Source organism: Protobothrops mucrosquamatus, unplaced genomic scaffold, assembly GCF_001527695.2.
Source record: "Protobothrops mucrosquamatus isolate PMUCROS unplaced genomic scaffold, P.Mucros_1.0 scaffold631, whole genome shotgun sequence".
Taxonomy (NCBI): Eukaryota; Metazoa; Chordata; class Lepidosauria; order Squamata; family Viperidae; genus Protobothrops; species Protobothrops mucrosquamatus.
The window spans coordinates 51,369-64,389 of NW_015386923.1; the positions used below are offsets into that span (position 1 = coordinate 51,369).

The 13,021-nt window shown below is 38.0% G+C and overlaps 1 protein-coding gene across 1 annotated transcript in view; it reads left to right on the forward strand.

The window, feature by feature from the left end:
• Window positions 1-2,127: 2,127 nt before the first annotated feature.
• The window catches only part of SMPD2 (sphingomyelin phosphodiesterase 2), a 16,527-nt gene continuing 5,633 nt past the window's right edge, over window positions 2,128-13,021 (forward strand). Inside the window, exons 1-6 of the mRNA XM_015817729.1 lie at window positions 2,128-2,246; window positions 5,857-5,905; window positions 9,297-9,393; window positions 9,842-9,918; window positions 12,523-12,616; window positions 12,715-12,804. Coding sequence (XP_015673215.1) covers window positions 5,859-5,905; window positions 9,297-9,393; window positions 9,842-9,918; window positions 12,523-12,616; window positions 12,715-12,804 — 405 coding nt within the window. The 5' untranslated portion in view covers window positions 2,128-2,246; window positions 5,857-5,858. The remainder of the gene's footprint in view (window positions 2,247-5,856; window positions 5,906-9,296; window positions 9,394-9,841; window positions 9,919-12,522; window positions 12,617-12,714; window positions 12,805-13,021) is intronic.

Genomic DNA, 13,021 nt, shown 5'->3' on the forward strand with positions numbered 1-13,021 from the left:
CTTTGTGATTGAAGCCCTACTCCAGGGGTCTTCAAACTTGACCCTTTTATGACTTGTGGACTTCAACTCCCAGAATTCCTCAGCCAGCGTGCATGAAGAGGCACGCGACTGGAATATTGGGATAATCACAGATGACTTTAAGAGGTTTCAGCTCTGGGCTGGGAATGTGACAAAGCAATGCATAAGCAAACCTGTGGGTATCTGGACATGTTCATGCCTAACTCAGGGCAGGTGAGGAAGCACCCAAAGAAATTTCTTTTGGCTCCACTGATGCCTTAAACAGGAGCCATTAGGAAGCTAATCATTTATAGATTTAGACAAGTGTTTTCTCAGCCGTAGCAACTTTAAGATACTGAGTTGAAGTTGAAGTTCACACATCATAAAGTTATAGAAGTTGAAAAACATTAGACAACTAGAAATAGATTTTACCACTAATATCACTGGATTTTGCTTCCTGAACACTTACGGTATATCTTATAGATTTTGGCTGCTTATCATGAAAATAATTTAACCCATCACATACCATTTCATTAAAAAAAATCTTCTGTTTTGCAATGTATACCCTTCAGTATCTGTTGGCCACACTGCACATGTGAAGTATGCAAAACATGTGGCTGTTGTGGAAGCACATCCATTACACCAAGTACAACTGGAATATCTGTGGCGTGGCTCTGCTGCTTGGAATATAGACAGATATACCAAGTACTGTTGTTGCAAGTGGGTCAGCAGTGTAAGAGAGTTGCATTATATTAAAAAGAACTGACCGCTCTGAATTTGGTTCCAGGAAAGAAAAACATGATACATGAACCACTTGTTTCACCCAACAAAGGTATTTTTTGCCTCCTTATCACATCAAACTCAGAGTGATGGAAATTTTTGTGAAAATGATGAACAAGGAAGATGAAGGTTTTTGTTATTTGAGATAGATGTGTTCAAGAATAACTGATGCTAAGCTTAAGGTAAGCATTTTTGTTGGTCCACTGATCAGAAAAGTCACCAGTTTGAAGATCTGTTAGTGAGACCGAAGAAAATCACCTGACAGCATTCAAAGATGTAGGGGAGAATTTTCTTGGCAGCTACAGAGAACCAAACTACATTCAATTAGACGACAAATTTCTTACAACATGCAAGATCATGAAGTGCAACATGTCACTGAAGATTGATGTTCTGCATTCATACTTGGACTTCTTTCTAGGTTCAGTTAATGACGTACATGGTAAAACGTTTCACTAGGACATTGACACAATGGAAAAATGCTATCAGGGCAAATGGAATCCATCAATGCTGGCTAACTATTGCTGGACACTGCAGTGAGAAGCATTGGACAAAAATCAGCAGCAAAACATATATAGTCCTGTTGAACTCATGCAGCATTTCAGGAACATTATGCAAATAAATATACTGCTCAAAAAAATAAAGGGAACATTTTACCATGGAACTGAAGGGGTTTGCGTACCCTTTATTTTTGTGAGCAGTATATATTATAGTCATTAAAAGTTAATTTTATATTTCTGAAGATTCCAACATGATATAGTCATTCTGAAAATATATTTGTGTTCAGTTTAAAAGGGTCTTTCATAATCACCAGACGTTTTTCAGGAAGCAAAACTTTTTTTAAAAAAAATGGTTGTCCAGTGTATTTTTTCTAAGGTCAAAAACAAAAGCAAAAATCTAAATGATGTATTGGATTTTTAAATTGGGTTAACTCAGGGATTGTGTTCATAAGGTAAAAAATCTGCACAAATGGCTTACTGGAGTTTTTGTGTACACATGAAGAAATGCAAAGTTTAATTTTTTCTATCTTGAAACAGTCCTTAAAATCATTAACTATGCCAAAAACCTTCAGCACTTCTAATTTGCACTTCAAGTGCCTTCCTTTTTTTGAAAGGGGGAAAAAAAACTTGTTGCGCTAAACTGAGCTTACTCGGAGGAAAGTGGATACAAGCTCGAAAGGTTACTTTGCCACCCATCTCCCCCTTCCGAGTTCCGCTTCTCTCTTTTCCACCCAGCGGCGTCTCCCCACGCCTTTTTCAGTCCGCGAGGGGAGGGAAGTGGGTTTAAACACAAATTATGATGACATGAACGAAGGCCTACAAGACCCGAGATGCACTGCGCGCCGCACAGTTAAGCGCTGCTTCCCCGCTTTAGTTGTCGCTGCTTTGCTGCAGCCCGGACGGTCTTCGCGCGAATAATGGAGGGCAGGGAGTGAAAATTGGAGGTGGGCTCGATTGTGATAGAAATCCCAGGTATGCACCGGCTTTCCAAGCTCTTTCGGGGTCCTATATCGTTTGCACTGTTTGTTCTAGCTTTTCTCTCTTCCTTCCTCTTTCTCTTGCTGTCACAAGCAGCAGTTGTAGTATTTGCTTGAAAGCTGCTCCGAAACTGGGACACTCCTTGCTCTTGCCCCCTGGCTCTTCCCCCCCCTTACACACACACATATATTGAAATAGAAGACTGATACCTGTTAAGGTGGAATGCTTGGCAGCCTTTTCTTTCTGTTTTAAAATCGATCAGGATTGAAGTCGAAGACACTCTGACTGCTATAACTCTGTTTAAAACGTTTCTTGGGCAAAATACAGTGCTGGGAATGGTTAGCGTGTTGATATTGTCGTGCATTGAACGTCAGATGGAAAAAAAAGAGGCTTAATGTGAATTCAGTGTGGCCGAATTTGTTTAATCTGATTTAGCGACTAAGCATTCTCTTCCAGCGAAAAGAGGACACACACAGTTCCCTTCCTGGTAATTGTTTTGTTAAGGTCTTTGGAAATGTTCAGTGGGGTGGGAAATGAGCCTCTCTGTTCTGCACTGTCTCCCAACCCTAACCCTAACCTTAACCCTTCCCAAATTTGCTCAGAATGGATGTTAAAGCTTCCTTAGGCAATGCAGAACATGAGAAAAAGACTTGGTTTTTTGCCTCAAAAGTCCCCAAAAGTTTTTTGATTCAATAGTTTAACTGGTGCACTGAATGACATCATGATGAAGATAAAGGTCCATTAGACTTGGACAGCAAAAGGTAAAACAACTATAGTAAACTTCTGTCTATGCACACGTTTATTAAACAATGCAGAGGAGCAAACCTTGGTGAGCTTATAGAGTGCATTTTTGAATCTCTGGTCTCCCTACAAGACAAATCAGACTAAATGTCTTGGTCAGGGATGGGGAAGATAAATTCTAAATGTTTAACTAAAACCATTAATCAGAATGGTTGATGCTGGAAGTAAGTTGTTCAGCAACATTTACTAAAGTGAAGCGGTATTGTTTTATTCTTGAATTGTAATGTTGGGAACTCATAAGAGAATAATATAATAGAATGTTTACTGTTTCTGCCCGATACTGTGAAAAGGAATAACAGTTAATTTCTGAATTTTGTGAATGTATTATTGCTATATAGTTCTTTGTTGTGTCTGTAGAATTTGAGTCAAGTCTGTTTTTTCATAGATTGACAGTCATAGTCTTGTATTTTGCTGGCATTGTCATCACACCATAATATCAAAAGTTTCTTCTTGAAAACATCTTGTTTCAAGTTATCATTTAATGTACAGATTTGAGGGAAGGAAGAGTTGTCAATACCATCTCACACTGTTTTTTACCTGAGGGAAAAATTAAGAAAAGCTAATACTGAATCTACAAACACAATGGTTCTCTAAGAATGTCTCTCCCACTTTCAGACAAAGCAATCACTATAAAAACATTTATAATTGTATAGTAAGCATTTTACTATTTTGTAGTTCACTTTCTTAATCTTCCATTTATTTTTTATGATTCGTGCTGCAAGACTGATTTCCTGTAAGTCATGTAGGATATTGCATAAATAGCCTACACATCAATTATACCACAGTAATCTATGTGTGAAAAAGGGATATGCTAGACAGCTAAGCTAGCTTCCTAGCATGTGTACATGTTGTAGGATATGTTTGATCAGTTTGTGGTTTCCTATTCAATATTCACTAAATCTGTGAAATTGTATTTTAGCAATATCATAATCCTTTGATAGTACATTAATATCATTATGTAGTAATTTCAGTCTTGTTGCCATATAATGAAGAATCACCATAATGAAGTTTATTCAGGTAGCAAAGCCAAGCTCCATAAAATATGTAATTTTGTAAAGGTCACGGAATAAGGAATGCAGAGAAGAGCAACAAAGATGGTTAGGGAACTGGAGGCTAAAACATATAAAAAACGGTTGCTAGAATTGGGTATGTCTAGTTTAATGAAAAGAAGGACTAGAGGTGACATGATAACAGTGTTCCAATATCTCAGAGGTTGAAACAAAGAAGAGGGAGTCAAGCTATTCTCTAAAGTACCTGAAGGCAGGACAAGAAGCAACAGATGGAAACTAACCAAAGAGAGAAGCAATCTAGAACTAAGGAGAAATTTCCTGGCAGTTAGAACAATTAATCAGTGGAACAACTTGCCTCCAGAAGTTGTGAATGGTCCAACACTGAAAGTTTTAAAGAAATTGGGCAATCATTTGTCTGAAATGGTATAGGGTTTCCTGCCTCAGCAGATGGTTGGACTAGAAGACCTCCAGGTCCCTTCCAACTCTGTTATTCTATGTTATTCTGTGTTAAAGTTAAATTGTAGTTCTTTGTTGGAAAGAGGCTTTTGTGTAATTGAGACAAGAAAGTGACTGACAGATTTGTTCATTAGTTGTCAAATCATAATGTTTTAATGTGAGAGTCATTTCAGATGTTTTTAGTATTGTACACTGTATTAGCCACAAATAAGCACATCCTGTTATAGGTTTGTGCAATAATATGAACCCAACCCAAGGCTGAACAAATTTGTCACCCAAACTGATCCACATGTCTACATAACAATCTTTGTGAGCTCTCTAAGAAAATTGGAATAAATGTCTCACTACCAATCAATGGGAGAAAGCCTTCCAAACTTAGGAATGGACATTTACAGCAAATTTAGGGTAGAGTTCAGCAATTTCTGACACAAAACAGCTAGGAAGCAAAATGCCAATTAAAAAAACAAGGCTAGTAGCAGGAAACATATGATGGCCAAAACTGCATAACTATCACAAATTATACAAAAATGGAGATATGCACATATTCAAAATATAGTTGCTATTTCCTGTTTAAAACTCATACAGTACAGTATAAGATTTACCACCACCATTTTGTGTGGCTCTGGCAGTGAACTCAAAAATGCTAACTCAAAAGTCAGAAAAAAATGTTTGGCACAGTGAGTGGATGTAATATCTAGAACAACTTTCCATAATTTGCCGACTGTCATCAATTTCAGCTACTGGCCATTTATCTAGGAATTATGGGAATTTATATCTACCATATCTAAGGGGTATCAGGTAAAAGGGAGGATGACTTTGATCTACTTCACTTGGATAGTTGTACCATAGTTGGGCATTTCCTTTATTTTGACCCACTAAAATGTCACAACAGTGTGCAAGCTTTTGAGTTCTCTTCCATAGTGCATAGTCCTGGAGAACTTGAAAGCTTGCATATTTTGGTTAATGGTTAAAAATGTATTGCTCAGCTATAGATTTCAAAAGCTTTTTAGTATTCATGAACATTTCTTGACTGCTTTTCACTAATTAAAGAGATAGAAATATTCAAGTGATGACAAAGGGTTTATCATAGAGGCTTCCTCTGTCTTTGTACATCAAACCTTACGCTCCTAGCTGTGAATCAGTTCCATCAGCTGCCCCACCCCGCCTTTACCTTGCTTGAAAGTCCCTAAACCATAGTTCTTAGCTACAATTCCTGTTCTTCTGGCAGGGGGGAAAGGTCAAGCTTAAGTCCCAGGTTGCTCAAAAGGTTGAAACGGAACTTCTCATTGTGTTAAATTTTGATTGGAATTCACCTCTACATTGTCTTACATCCACAGCAATGGAGGGTTCTCAAATGCAGCTTCGTATCTTTGACCTCAATTGCTGGTGAGTTTATCTTTTTCATTTGTTTGGGGCATCTTTGACCTGAACAGCTTTTTTCACTATGACTTATTTCTAATATATTATCAAGAGTTCTGAATCGTACTCATTACTTTGAAAACTGTGGCATGTGGGTTTTTTCCTCCTTGGGGCTTATGGTTTTTATCCCAAAGCAGGCTATCAGATGCCCTGTCTTTATGTTTTGGGATTTTAGTGTGTGGTGGTGGTGGTGTTAAATATTCCTTGAATGCTATTGGCTTCTTTTTTCTTCCTGTTCTGCTTTCTGGACCACAAGTTCTTAGTTACAATTTTATAATAGTTACAATAGAGTTTTGGTTGTATGGGCAGCTTTGCCAAAATGATGGAGATGTGGGTTAAAATTTAGGAGAGAAATGGGTAAAAAGGAGAGAAGCAAAATAGAACTAAGGAGAAACGTCCTGACAGTTAGAACAATTAACCAATGGAACAACCTGCCTCCAGAAGTGGTGAATGCTCCAACACTGGAGGTTTTTAAGAAGAGACTGGGCAGCCATTTGTCTGAAATGGTATAGTGTTTCCTGCCTGAGCAGGGGGTTAGACTAGATGACCTCCAAGGTCCCTTCCAACATTATTATTATTATTATTATTATTATTATTATTATTATTATTATTATTATTATTATTATTATTATTATTATTATTATTATTATCTACAATAATGCATATTTGAAAAGGTCTACAAATACAACTCTCCTGATATTTGGGGCAAGAATGATTGATTATGCCTGCAGTTGTGATAGTTCAACTTTAATTCTCCATTAGGCAGCTAAACTGCTTTAAACAATATAATTCTCTTAAGGTTTTCTTAGTTTTTATTATCTTTACAGTTTAAGTAGCATACATTTTATCAGCTGACTTCATTTCTGTGCTAGGTGCTAGATCACTTGCTTGAAAAATTATTATTACACTTTCCAAGATAAGATGGAGTAACTGATCCATGTTGTATTAGTAGCTCCAGCCTATGAATCCCTTTTCTACTATTTACAGAACAAAAAAATAATATTCAGAGAGGTGGTTTTTTTTCCAGAGACTTAAGGCATTTCATCCCTCTGTTGAGGAAAGTTCAGATTCCAGTGCTGATCTAGCTTGCAAATATAGCTGAACGGTAAAATTTAATTGCTCATCATGGGATTGGGGCAGGATTCTATTTTTGTTCCTGTTCCCTATAATACATTTGTTGTAAATACAAAAAAAATATGCTTGTGTATTACAGAGAATAGTGACTTCTAAAAAATATGTTTTCATAAAACACTGTGTTTTAAAACATTATCAGTGTCCTAGTTCTACTTTAAAAATTCAAAATCTCTTTTAACATACCAGGATTCTTGACTTTCCTTCTACTGCAGGTATAGGCCAGGTCTCATTCTTCCATTTGTTGTTCCATTTCATCCTATGGTTTGCTTTTTTTTAAGATTCTTTTTAAGAAATCCTACCATTATTACTTTATAAGTAACTCAAGAAGGTTAACATACATGATATGCCTTCCTCCTTCCATTTTCTCCACAATAACTCTGGGAGGTAAATTGGCCTGAGAGAGAGTGACTGGCCCAAAGTCACTTGGATAGGTTTCATGCCTAAAGTGGCACTAGAACTCACAGTCTCCTGGTTTTAAGCCAGCACCTTAACCACTACACTAAACTGGCTCAACATGCTGGCTTTCTGATATTTAGGAAATGTTATTTGCTATTATGCATTTAAACAGATAGCATTTGGAGGGAAGGATAGAGGTGTACTTTTAGAAAATGCATGAGCGTCAGCAAATCTTTAGCACATATAGCACGTTTGTAGAATGTAGTGGTAAAAGATACTCCCCCCTTACAATCAAACCTGTAAGATGCCCCTTCCCCCCCCCACACACACATTAACTGCTTTAAATGCATTGACATCAACCTGAATTGATCCTAAATGGCAAGAAGGGGAAGAGTCAGTCAGGAACCTGCGGCCCAATAAACCAAACTGTTTATAGTCACTGACCATCTCTCAAAGATTGTATAGCTAGCATGCTCTAATCGGAATATGTAGATAGTACTAAGATCACGTGGATGGGTTTTATCAAAAACATTCTAACATCATGCTGTAATTTCCACTGTGTGTGCCTTTATTTCTTTATCTTGCCTTTGCAATGTAGTAGGACAAGGTTATATAAACTATGGTTCTCCTTTGCCATGGTTGCTCAGCAAAGTGTCAAGGATTTGCTGGGAGCCCAATATATACTGTATGTTAAAATTTTTGCTGCATCAAAGTGATTGGGTTGCTTTAGGTGAGCCAGGGTTTTGGCCATAATAAGATTAATCCCTTGAACTTGAATTTAGGAAAACAGCTCCCAGCGTTAGGTATATCTGCGTGTTTTCATAATTCTGAAAAGACACACAAAGGAATTAAATATCATTCAACATTGTTAATCTAATCGAATCTTCATCTTTTTGGTTTGGCCACTGAGGTTTTTATTGATCTATTTCTAGGAGCTATCCTTTATTTTCTGAAAGCTCCCTAATTTTCCCTGTCTTGATGGTGGGATTTAGTCCTCAAATAAGGTCCACTGGGCTGTTTTTATTCAATGCTTCTAGACATTTTAATGTTTCTTAATAGGGATCGATCTTAAGTGTATATGCATAAATTGGTGACACTGTATATTTTTATACTGTACAGTATATTTATATTTAAAGGGATTGCAATGGATAATGACATTAACTATCTCCTTTACTATGGTCCAGGCAAAAATAGCTCCATCTGATGGTTGAAGTATTGGGAATGAACTGAGATGGCTTTGGGCCATCTGGCTAGTTTCAGTTCAATTTACTTTGTTAGGGTGGTATTACAGGGATAAAATTAATCTTATTTAGTAAGCTGATTAAAAATAGTTTGAGCATGTGCACATATTAGTAGAAGTAAGCACTTTGGATATGCACACGCACATGTGCATATCCAAATAAATAAGTAAATGCTTTACCAGCAATTGGGAAACAAGATAACCACAAGCATACCAATCTTTGGGTGTGAATACATTATAGGCACATTTCTAGAAATGCAGTAAAACAGATTTGATATGTTAAGTTCAGTCAAGGCCTTAATAGTTATTCTAACAAGCTGACCTGCATTTTACAGCAGGAAGAAGTATCTTTGGTAACCCATGTCCCTGAGTCCTGTGTCCCCACAAGCATGCACTCTGGGACCAGGCACAGATTAGGAAGGATGTTACATGAGTTGAACAGAGGGAGACACATATGAAGTTAAAGGAACATGCAATAATAATACTTTTGTATAAGCAAACATACAAATTGATTCATTGTGAATTCTTATTCCAATCTCTCACAATGGTGATCCTCACTCCTCTCCCTTTCCTTTTCACCTTGTCTAGGGCCATTTGTTACCTGAGCAAATTACGGCGAGAGCGTGTTGCATTGATTGGGGATGTCCTTAACCAGGAGGGATTTGACCTGGCACTCTTACAGGAGGTGAAGATTTCACATTCTGGAATGGATCTTGTTAGAACAAAAAGTGGGATTTTAATCCTACTTCATCTGGTGACATATTACATTTTCATACATGATGTTAAAAGCATGGTTTGTTTTGTTGAAGAAAATATCATGTCCTGTTTCATACAGTACTAGTCATAAGCCCAAACTCAACAAATGACATTATGGCTTAGTGTGATGGGTAAATTCAGCCACTGGAAGGGTGTGCCTATTTGTTGTTACACAGATCAGCAGAGGCCTTCTTGCCGTGCTCTAGAGAAATCTTAAAGGACTCTGCACAGTTGCAGAAAAACATAACAAATGGAAGAGAGTTATTTTGGGACTGGCAATTAATTGAAGATAAGCTTAGGGACCTTGGTCCCCAGATCAACATGCCATTTTGTTACTTTTTTCACAGTCACTGTGGTGATAGCATTTTGCTTTTCAGGTATGGAGTGAAAAAGATTATCTTGTGCTGCAAAAGAAACTGTGTACCCACTATCCTTCTTCCCACTACTTCAAAAGGTAAAAATGAAGTTCAGGTAATCTCTTAAGTTTTCTTTTGTTTAACTTCTGAAAGGCATAGATATCCAGTTGACACTACTTAATAAGGCAGAAAAAGCCTTCCTAGTTCAGAATCAGGAGCCCTGGTGGGGCAGTGGTTAGAATGCAGGATTGCAAGCAAACTCTGCCCACTGCCAAGAATTCAATCTTCACTGGCTCAAGGTTGACTCAGCCTTCCGTCCTTCTGAGGTTGATAAAATGAGGACCAGATTGTTGGGGGCAATATGCTGACTCTGTAAACTGCTTAGAGAGTGCTGTAAAGCACTATGAAGGGGTATATGTCTAAATGCTATTGCTATCATGCTATCACTTTGTCCAGGTAGCATTCCCCAATCTGGTGCTCAAAATATATTTGATTGCCTTCTACCATCTCTAGAAAGCAGATTACAGTCATTGTTCTGTTTAGGGTGTATCACCAAAGTTTTTGCAAGATTTTAATTTCAAGAAGAACACAGTTTCAATTTGCATCCATGACTGAAAGATAACACAAGCTTTTTTGTTGTTGTTCCATCTTAAAATTGACTGGATTTGTCTGTCTAACTAGACAAAGTATGATTAGACTTAAAAGTAGGTAAAGACAAAAGTTGGCACATTGGGTCTTGAGGATCCTAGAGCCTCCATTGATCATGGCACTCAACAACACTGGTATGATTTTATGGCAATCATACACAATTGTAGTCTAAATCTTAAAATTAGCATAATACAGTTTTTTTAAATTGATCCAACTCTACTTCTCCCAAACAAGGACAGGGAAAAGTCCTTGAATAGTTCAGCTTTATTGAGGATATATAAATGGAATCAGTTGGGTGTAGTGGGTGAGGTACAAGTCTACAAACCATTAAACCGAGTTCTAGCCCCACCTTAGGCACATGAAGCCAGCTGGTTGATCTTGAACCAGTCACTGTCTCTCAGCTGAAAGATACCAGTTGGGAGAAGGTGGTTGAAAGCTTCTAAACCAGTGTTTCTCAACCTTGACAATTTTAAGGCATGTGGACTTCAACTCCCAGAATTCCACAGCCAGCATTGCTGGCTGTGGAATTCTGGGAGTTGAAGTCCACATGCCTTAAAATTGTCAAGGTTGAGAAACACTGTTCTAAACAAAGAGCTATGTTGGGCTGCCACAGAGATTGAAAAGTCTTTTCCAGAAGTTTTCTGCAAAAATATGTGTTCTAGACTGTACCTAAAGATTGTTGGACTTAGCTTCCTAACAATGATTGTCTTTTGCTTTTCAACTGACTTGTGTATCTTTAGTAGTCCCTGCCTACTAGGTGTGGCAGGTTAGTTGAACAGCCTGCAGATTTGCTTTAATGGGATGTGGTCTCAATTGGGACCTGTTATGCTACTTGTTCTTGACAGTGAGGCCGATGAACTTGGAGATATTACTGGTTACTAAGGATATAACTTACATGCAAACGTGGCAGGATGTTGAGTCATACTCGCATCACACTGGGAGACTGGTTGAATTTCCTGTACTACTTTGAGCCCTATTGACTCTTGTGTAACTAGATCCCCAGATCTGCTATGGTAGAAAACAAAAGGAATGATAAAAATATACATTGTATAACTTAAATGCAACTGATCATGGAGCAGCTTAGTATCTTCGTGTAAATTTTGGCATACGGATCAGATAAATTGTCTTGTGATTGCAAATGTGATCAAAAAATGTAGTTGTATTGTGGCTTAAAGTATATACAGTACAGGCAGTCCTTAATTGAGCCCAACATTTCTGTTGCTAAGCGAGACAGTTGTTAAGTGAGATTTGCTCTATTTTACATTTTTCTTGCTGCAGTCATTAATAGAACGGCTTCAGCTGTGAAGTTAGTAACACGGTGGTTAAGTGAATTTGGCTTCCTCATTGACTTTGCTGTTCAGAAGATCACAAGGTGATCATATGACCCCAGGATATGGCAACTATCATGTAACCATGGAGATGTTGCAGTGGTCGTAATGGTGAAAAATGGTTATAAGTCCCTTTTTCAGTGCTAATGTAACTGAATGGTCACTAAAAAAACTGTTGTAACTCAAAGTCACCTGTACATCCAATGTATATGTAGCTGTTGAAACCCCAGTTCATGGCAAGCTTCAATTTCTGGGGGTTTTGCAAAATGTGACTCCGTTCTCAGAGAGCCGGGAATAATTCCAAAGGTTCTAAATGCTGCTTTTTCTCTGGAAACCTTTACCTGTGTTCCCCATCACAAAGTTATATTCCAGAAAGCTCAGCTTTAGATTCATATGGCAGGTAGGAATGGAGTCATGTTCTCAATCAGAGACATGAAAACCCCTTTTTACTTTCAGTCCTGAGAATTAACTCCACCTGCCAAAATTTGGTGGCAAACTGCCAAATAATGGTACAGTTATTTGCAAAAGCCACATAAATTAAATGCATAAAGCTTTCAGTACTCTTAATCCAAGAAATGAGAGAAAGAAGTGGGGATTCTTGCCATCACCACTTCCAGTGACGTTGTCGCCCCCAGAGCTTTGGCCACTGACAAAAAGTGTGGTCCCAAACTCTCAAAGTCTACCCACCATAGAGAAGATAATGATTTGGTGTCTGTTCTTCTGCAGTGGGGTGATTGGCAGCGGGCTCTGCATCTTCTCCAAACATCAGATCCTGGACACCTTCTTGTACCAATATTCTGTGAATGGCTACCCATACATGGTGAGTAACATGCTTAGGAAAGAGTGCAAGGCACACCTATTTGTACTCGTTGTTTCAGTTTTGCCCCTGTGTTTTATATGTGCTGTATTCTTTCACAGTTCCAGCATGGAGACTGGTTCGGTGGCAAATCCGTGGGTCTCATAGTGCTAAAGATCGAGGGCATTATTTTCAACGTCTATGTGACTCATGTGAGCATCCCTATTTGTTTTATTTTGTTGCACTTTAAAATTATGAAAGCTTCTCTCAAGTCCCTCATTTAGAACAAGCTATCAAAATAACTAAGTCATGTGGAAAGGGGTGAAGAGTACTTTCCATCTTTTGACTTGAGTTAGGAAGATGCCATCTTCATGAATTCACACCCTCAGTAATACCTTGCTGTTGGGTTCCACATCTTCCTGCACAAGT